Source organism: Lycium barbarum, chromosome 10 (genome assembly GCF_019175385.1).
Source record: "Lycium barbarum isolate Lr01 chromosome 10, ASM1917538v2, whole genome shotgun sequence".
Classification (NCBI taxonomy): Eukaryota; Viridiplantae; Streptophyta; class Magnoliopsida; order Solanales; family Solanaceae; genus Lycium; species Lycium barbarum.
Genome location: NC_083346.1, coordinates 97,369,577 through 97,379,001, shown reverse-complemented (window position 1 = coordinate 97,379,001; position 9,425 = coordinate 97,369,577). Strand labels below are relative to the sequence as shown.

General features: G+C 33.9%; 1 protein-coding gene across 1 annotated transcript; it reads right to left on the bottom strand.

Annotated features, from left to right (window-relative positions):
- On the bottom strand, positions 1-1,614 carry LOC132615432 (uncharacterized). The gene has a single exon (XM_060330035.1). It carries the CDS (start codon positions 1,160-1,162, stop codon positions 242-244), a length of 921 nt encoding a protein of 306 aa, XP_060186018.1. The 5' UTR covers positions 1,163-1,614; the 3' UTR covers positions 1-241.
- Between the last annotated feature and the right edge of the window lie 7,811 nt (positions 1,615-9,425).

Genomic DNA, 9,425 nt, shown 5'->3' with positions numbered 1-9,425 from the left:
TTTGTGTGTGTGTAACATACATATTTACATAATTTTCTCCTTCTCCCTAATTAAAAGCCATAAATATATAATTACACCCTCTATACAAGCGAGAAAACTTTATTTTCTAGACACAATTAGAAACAAATATATAAGTACATATTTATAACCAACCACCAAACAATTTTTTCCCTTTTTGTGCATTCCCATGCTTTACTTTTACAATTAACTCTTCATTTCTTGCCTATAATAATCTTGTCAATTATGTAGCAAACACTTTCCCCATTTCAACAAACTTCTTCATTTCACTTGGTCTCTTCTGAGTTTCAACAATATCCTCTAAGTCCTCTTCTTGATCCTCAAAATTATTTTTTAAGGATTGATACTCGACATTTTTTGTGAAAATCTTGAAACCAACAAAGTAAAGAGAGACAACTAAAGAAGTGGTTCCAATTATATACCAACTAAATTCTATATTCACTAATGATTTTGCTTTTTTAAGTGCTTCATGTCCATGGCATCTAACAACTTGATATCCTTCTTCCAAATTCATAAAACAGCCTTTAGGGATAAATTTTGGTGTCCAAAGCATTACACCCATAACCATAAGCCAAATTCCTTGAAACATAATACTATAAGATCTCACAAAATTATTCAGGAAATTATTAGGAAATGGAATTCCCAAAAGGGTAGTGAATAAAGACAAAAAAATGACTATTTGTAGAAGCCAATGGTATTGTCCTTCAACACCATTATGGTCAGCTGAGTGAAGATGAAATAGAAGAAGTTCTTGGCCGAAAGCAATTGACGCAAGAAAATTTGTAAGTCCATTTTGGGCTTGGATTGAAGGGGTAAATTTGTCAATTAACATGGAGAAAAATGCATAAATAAATAAAGATAAAGAGATACATGAATGTTCAAGATAGTGAAGATGGTTAGAAGGGATTGTTCCATTTGAATTTAGAAGATGGTGATTATTAAAAAGTTCCATAAATAAAAAAATTAAGGTTCCACACATAATCAAAAGAAGTTCTAAATGCCTAATTTTTGGAGTTGGGAACCATAGTAAAGAAGTGTAGCCATTTGGATGCAAAGCATGTAGTCTAATATGGTTGAATAAGTGCCAAATACCTATTAACAAGAAACCAAGACCCGTTCCTACATGCCCAACCAACTTTGCCATTTTTGCTTTGATTCAATACAGGCACAAGAGGTTCAGGCACAGGAGGTCAGATTCTAATTGTTGAGAAAGTTACTGAATATATCTGTTTATGCCTAAATCGCTTTGACCTAGAGGGTTGTGGCTGAACTTGCGGAGTTCAAGAATGAGCAAGACTATCTTGGTGAGTGTAATGAGAAATGACGTTGTTTTCCTGTACTTCAAAACACTTCAATTGGTTCTTGCTATAGTGAAGCTAGCTTTCTTGTGATTGTTTTAATCCACATGTACAAGAAGTCAGATTCCCACTGTTGTGAAAGTTGTTGAATGAATCTTTTTCATTCTAATTCGATTTGAATAGAAGGTAGTGGCTGAATATAGCTTCTTAGAGTTCAGAAGCGAGCAAGACTATATTGATGACCGCAATAAGAATCGATGCTCCTTTTTTGTACTTCAAAAACCTTTCTTTTGGTTCTTGAAAGCAAGGCTAAGTTTCTTGTGATTTTGTCCCTTTGTTTCCACCATATATAGTAGGGGAATTTGCAAAAGTACAAGACTTTCTGTTATGTTTGTTTGTCAGAATTTCATTGTTTTATTGAAGAAACCTTAACATATTCGGCAAGTTATGACAGGAAAGTTTGTTTATAAAGTCAGTTTATAATTTTCATTGTTTTATTGAAGATATGCGTGGTTTCTTTTCTTTGTTTGCAATGCAGTTTTAACATGATGCTGAATAATCACTAACATGCACAAATTGCGGAAAGCAAAATAAGTATGTTTTTTCTCTTATCCAATCTTATTTGAGTAGAATCGTTACGGGTGCTTCAACTTGTCTGATCAATGCGAATAATTTATTTATACTTGAAATTTAACCAAATATAAAATTAAAATTAAATAGTAATCAAATATTGGATCAACAAAATATTGGGGAAAACTCTTAATTTAAAGTAATCTTGATAGTGATGTTGGTTGATGGTAGTGGTTGGCAGTGGTCAAGGCCGGCCAGAGGGCCAAGCCACTAAGGCGGGGGCTAGGGGTGTACAAATGAAACCGACAAACGGATAATCCGAACCAAATTGAGAAAAAAAATTCGACTAGTGGTTTGGTTTGACTTAGTTTGGTTTTTAAAAAGAAAAACCCGACCACCATTTGCTTGATTTGGTTTTAACTAAAAAAATTCAAATCAAACCAAACAAACCCGACATTACATGTAAAAAAAAATTAAAATATTTTATACATAAAAATATTTATTAATAATGTAATCTATAAATATTTCTTAAACTTTTTTACAGTCTTTTGTCTTTTAACATATTATTTTAAGCTTGGATTTAGAATTTTGAATGGTCCAATAAGTTTTATAGCCCATAAATGTTAGTAACTCAAATAAACATCAACAAAAATCAAATCAATAGTAATACTAGCAAAAGAAATTCAATTCTAACACTAGGAATGACAATAATATTGAATATATATTCTATAGTTTTATATTGGTTTAGATAGTAAAAATACATAACTTAATTTTAGTTTTTTTCTTTAATATTTAGTCATATAATTAATACTTATTAGCCATACTTATTTTAACATGACTTAGTACTTTTAGATTATGGTCATTTTCTATGTGCCTTATACATTAGCCGTATTTATTATAGCATGACTTAGCACTTTTAGATTATGATTGTTTTATTTTATGCGATTTGGTTACTTTTTTTTTATTGAATATTTTAGTACAATGTCATCTCGCATCTCACATTTTGTGTTATTTTCTTAAAAAATATCTTAATTAGATAGTCGTAACTTACTAGGACTAAATACATATTTGAAGTAAAAGTTATAGGAGTATGTTTTATATGAAGACTTTGCCGGAAAAAACCCGAAAAACCCGAAGTTGAAAAACCCGACTTTTGTTGGTTTGATTTGGTTTGGTTTGGTTTATAGATTTAAAAATCCGATGCAATTGATTTGGTTTGGTAGTTGAAAATCCCGAATCAACCCAGTTCATGTACACCCCTAGCGGGGGCTCTAGCCCCCCAAAATTTGGGGTCGTCTTTTTTTTTTTTTCATCCGGTATTCATTACTCGTTACTCGTATTGAATTTTTTCATTCATTCGATTTTGAGACACGGAAGGCCGATTAAAGAGGGAAGCGTTCCCTAACAATTTTTTTTTTTATTGTTCTAAGACTCAAACCCAAGACATCTAGTTAATGGAGGATGAGGCCCAAATTTACCTATAATAGATTTATAGGTTAATTTTTCTTTTAAAAAAATGGAGCAGAAAAAATAAGGTCTCCTGTTAAAGTTGGCTTTAGGCCACCGATCTTATTGAGCCGCCCCTGGCAGTGGTGACAGGAGCGGAGCTAGTGTCATAAGGGGCTCATTAGAACCCTTTTCATTGAAAAATTTAACTGTATATACAAAGTCAAGATTATTTATGATGTATATATAAAGTCTTATTTTCTTGAGTTAAGGGTCTATCGGAAACAACATCTCTACTTCACACAAGCTAGCGGTAAGATATGCATACACCTCGCCCTACTCAAAACCCGCTTGTAAGATCACACTGGGCATGTTGTATATATAGAATCTCATTGGTTTCTTTGTATATGTACTGCTTTATATATAAATTGAACCCTTTATTAAAAATTGTGGCTTCGCCGTTATAGCAAAATCTGATAGTGGTTATTCACATTGAGAAATTTCAACTATTCATATTAAGAGCCTCCGTAAGTGGAAATAAAAAGGCTTGGCTATTCTCTTTTAGAGTATATACATTGTAAAATAGTAAAGAGGATCTTACTGATTTTTACATTTGAGAAACTAGTATCAACAGACATCGAAAAGAGATGCTCCCACAGACGACGTTAATAAGTTGTGTTGCATGATTTTTTTTGTGTAAAGTAATAAAAAATCAATTTGGATAATAGTTTTTCTTATGACACAAGATTGTTCTCTTTTGGAACTGTACTGAAAAAAGAGAGTCAGTTCTTATAACACAGTACAACAAAGTAATGAAGAGTGTTCATGCTTATTTAATTGACCTCCTTTTCGAAGTTAATAAATTTCTTTTTCATTTTATTTTTATTTTGTTCAAGTTGCCCTTTTATGTGACAATGAACTACTACTAGTATTTTTTCATCTCAAATTATTTGTCGTGTTTCTCTTTTACATGCTCTTTAAGAAAATATAAATTCAGGATATTTTTTTTTACACTATTTTACCCTCATTTATGTCTTGAGATAATCACTTTTCGTTAAATCTTTAGTTCTTTACTCTATTGAGGTATTTGTAGTCTTCAAGAATAATTACTACTAACGACAATATTAAAAATAAAATTAATTTTGTCTTGAACTTCTAAAATGATAAATGTAGACACGTAATTTTGACCCTCCATGTGTGTTTCACCTTATAGTTTTTAAACATTTCTTTTAATTTTAATTTTTGACATGTCGATGTTATTCTATTTAGTAAGCTTATTTGCGAAAATCAAAAGAACAAAAATATTTACTATTTTTAGAGTATAAATTTTTGTATTATTTTGTTAAATATGATATTTTTTCGCTATCTAGAAATAGTTGTCAAGTATTTCTCATTTTACAATCAAATAAAAGGTAAATGAAAAACACATGACAAAAAGGGGGATATTTTTTTCAAAGAAGGGAATCTTTTCTGTTGAATACATATACACATCACACAAAAAGACAAAAGAAGGAAAAACATATTTTGAAAAAGGTGAAGGAACACATGATTGAGGGGAAATTTGTTAGTAAAACTTACATAAATAACTACCATTTAACAGCTTCTAACAAGTTATAGTTATAAGTTAAAGATTTACAATTCGTAGCTGCTTTTGGCTGTATTTCAGTTGTATCTCGCGTTTTTGAAATACAGTGAAATATAGCGAAATACAGCGTGACTGTTGAATAAAAAAAAGGCTATATTTATGGCAATAAAAATCTTTTTCAAATTATATGGTAATTTGTATTAATAGTTCCGTGATTCACGCAAACCTCATGAGGTTCCATTACAGCTAACGTCTCTCTATCAAAATCACTCCATTCAAAAGTTTTTTGCTGGTTTTTGTTGTATTCGGTTGTATTTCGCGTTTTTGAAATACACGAAAATAAAAAATTTGGCAGAGTAAAAATAGGCTGTATGAATGGAACATATTTTCTTCTTTCATTTTAAATGGTAAGTCAAATTAAATCAACCATGTATCACGCATAACGGCTGAAGTTCCATAACAACCCACATTTCTCTCTCCAAATTACTCCATTCCAAACTTTTAGAAATACTTCCAAATACAGAAAAATATACACTCGAATACAATGAAATATAGTTGATTTTTTAAGAAATATAAAATTGTAGTATGCGTATATACAATGGAACACGATGAAATGTATCAGAAACTGTGTCGTAAATTAGAAATACATTGAAATATAGCGAAATATACTGAAACAGTACACTGAAATATACAGAAATATACTGAAACAGTACATTGAAATATAACGAAATATACTGAAATATACTGAAACACCACAACCACAAACCCTACCGAACCACCACAACAACTAGAAAAACCCTCCTCCTTCCTCCGCCGCTTTCTTCCGATCCACCATCCTGCTTCACTCTAAAAACCCTACCGAACCACCACAACAAACTGGAAAAAACCTCCTCCTTCCTCCGCCGCCTTTTTCGATCCACCATTGTCCTCCTCCACTCCAAAAACCCTACTGAATCACCGCCACATCTAATTTTCAATGGGCACAATTCTCCGTAGAAAATTTGTTTAGACAACTATACTCCGACAGCTTTGTCTCCATTAGAAATATATTGTCACCAACAGCATTTCAATGAGATTTGTCATCTAAATTTTTCGGAAATTCCAGCAGTGATACTCAGTTGATTTGTTATTGAACCAGTCCTTAGCCGCTGCCACCATTAATCGTAGGGTAAAAGTAAATACAAGCCATTGCTCATAACTGAATTTCACCGGAGATAAAAAAAGGAGGGGGAGAGGCGGCAATGAGGGGAAATAGAGGAGAGGAGAGGAGAGAGGAGGAGGGAGAATGCGGAAATGAGGGGAAGTATAGGAGAGAGAATTTTTTTTAGGGTTTGGAGAGGAGAGGAGAGAGGAGGAGGGAGAGAGGCGGCAATGAGGGGAAGTAGAGGAGAGATTTTTTTTTTAGGGTTTGGAGAAGATGAAAAATCTTAAATGTGTAGTGAGAGAGAATAAAGAGAGATATATGTATTCTGAAAGTTATTGGACCAGTTATGGAATGTAATTTTGGAAAAATAAAGCTACAAAAATTAAATTAAAAATAAGGTAGTTATTATTAATAGATAAGTCTTAGAGGTAGCTATGACAAGTAAATTTTTTAATTTTTTATTGGGGCGGGCCCACTCTTATTTTAGGGTTTGGTTTTATTTTTCACAAATATATAATACACACACAAGACACGAAAAAGGGGACCACGAAAAGACCTAAAAATTCCACTAGCAGGCATCTAACCTCGAATCCTAGAATCTGGGCAAGAACCATTTTTTTTTTCTTTCTTCATTCTTCTAGACTTAGAGATATTTCACAAATAAACAAACATGTATTTCTGTCTATCACCATGAAACACCTAAAACATATCATTAAAACACCATAAATCTAACCTTAAAGAAAAACATTAGCTTCCCTTCGTTTGGTCGAGCTCGAGGTCACTGTCCGAGTCCCCGGCCGTTTCGTTTGAAAAGTTTCAGATACATATCTGTTGAAAAGGAAAGCTTCACTAGAGGTCTGTTTCTTTGTTTTCATTTTTCTGCTCATTTTTTGACGAATTACCATGTTGCAGTGTAAGTTTCGGACAAAGATCTTGGGTTTTAAAGTTGAAAGTTTTCTTAGATCCACTCTTTATTTCTACTCTTCTATCTTATTTGAATAGCTTTCTTAGATCCACTCTTTACTCTTAGTCTTCTATCTTATTTGACTAATTTGTTTATCAAGATTTTCCTGAAATTAAATAACGTTTAATATTGGTTCATAGAAGGCTCATAGCAGGAGGTTATAATATATTCTATTTATTATACATATAATGGAATTTTATGACTAATCTTATCTAGAACATGTATATCATTTTGGTCTTAAGCATGAGGTCAGGATATTTTTGGTTTACAGTCACTTCTTCGGTCTTAATAAGAGATTGACTTGTGACTTTAGTTGCCAAACATAAGAGTAATATTAGTTAGCAAAACAAAACAAAAAATGATGTTTAATGTTGTTTGATAGAGAATGACGTTCTGTGTGCTTTAAGTTTGGTTCAAATGGATGTTCATTGGATTTATGCCATGCCTTGAAAGCTAATTTGGAATTATTGAATAATTAAACATTTGTTAGTTTTTGTTGTTACGTGATATACAAAGTATTAGTCCGTTTGTTTGTTCTGACATGATACGAATAAAGCTATTTAGTCATTAGTACGGGAGATCGATCCCGATAATGAGTTGGGCCTAGATTAATTTTCAAAGGCCTAATTAATTAATTGTGAGATGAGCGAGATGAGGCGCGAATCATTTCAAACCCCGTTGTAAAGTTAAAAAGAAAAAGAGCAGAAAAATCAAGTGTAAGGGAGCGAGATGGGTTGTGAATTTACTCAAAACCGTTGTCAAAAGATGAAAATTAATAATAACCAAATAATTTTAAGTCTCGGATTTTAGAGACAAATAATTGCCTTTAACGCTAGACGAGCTTTAGGCACGTTTCAAGACGTTTGTTTCGATTCAGAATGCGGTTACGCATCTTATTTCGAGACGTTCTTTTTAATAACTCAAGGATGCGGTTACGTACCTTGGCCAAACTCGTTTTAATAAATAATCTTGTTTCGAGTAAGAATGCAGTTATGCATCTTATTTTGAGATGCTTAAAAGATCCAGAATGCGGTTACGCATCCGAGTTAAAACCAATAAAAAAGATCAACAATAAAAGTACGAGCAAATCAAGGCTCAGATACATAACATATCCAAAGATTAGTTTAAGCTAAGTATAAGTCGGTAAAGCGACCGTGCTAGAACCATGGGACTCGGGGAATGCCTAGCACCTTCTCCCCGGTCAACAGAATTCCTTACGCGGTCTTCTATTTTCGCGGACCATAATAAAAGAGCCATTTCCTTTTGATTAGGGATTCATAAGGTGACTTGGAACACCCAAAACTCAATTCCAAGTGGCGACTCTGTAAATAAAATAATCCCTTTTCAAAACCGTCACTTCAAATGGAAAAAACCCTTTAATAATAAAAACATGCGCGTTTATAGCGCGGGGGCGCAAAAAAGGGGTGTGACAGCTCTGGCGACTCTGCTGGGGAATACCAGATTTCGAGCTTTGTGATATTGCCTTATACTTGGCTTTTATTATCATTATTTGGGTTTATTGTGTGCTTTGTTAAGCCTAATGTGCTAACTGTCGCTCATTTACCGCTTTGATATTGTTGAACTGTATTTTAAACTATTTTCTCTCGCGCACCCTTCTGAATCTCTGAAACACTTCACACACGGGCACAGGAATGCAGTTATGCATCCTAACTTTCTGTCAAGATAAAGCCGGAGCGTCTTGGCGCCCGGTGAAGGATTTTAGTCACACATGTTAGGCGGGACAGGATAAGTAATGAAGTCGGAATAGCACTGCTACCGACAGTATTGCCCCTCCCCAGCTCGAGTTGTCCGCTCGGGTGACCCAGTCTAGACACCTTTGCCATTAGGTCTTAAACCTAGCAGAACTGGAAACGCAGAACTGGTATCCCTAGGAGGCTACGCTTATCCGCATCACGTGCATTTGACGTAGTGGGACTCGGCACAGGGGCCGGGTCTGACTAGGACAGGAGACCTTTTTATCAGACCAACATGTGCATCCAATGTGCTAATTGTAATATACTTGGAAGGTGCCTGATTGTTGACCGGCTTTAGGATAACCAAGGGGGTTCGAGAGAGATAAATATCCATGACTTTCGCGCCATTTTTTTAAAACCCTGTTTGGCCCTACCCTTTTTTGAAAAAGAAAAAAAAGGTGTCAAATATCTTCCCCATTTTTTTGAGTTTACACGAACTACGCGAGCCTGATTCTCACCGTCCGTAAGATACGTAGGCAACTCTCCTCGAGTTCTGCCCCACCTTCTCAGGTTTGAGAGGTTCATTTGTGTCATTTGTGTAGTCCTTTTTTCCATTTGTGTCAGGTTAGTTTGTCAAAACAATAAAGATACTAAGTCACTTCGCAGAGTCCTTTTCATAAATTAAACGTACCCATGAATCGGGGAC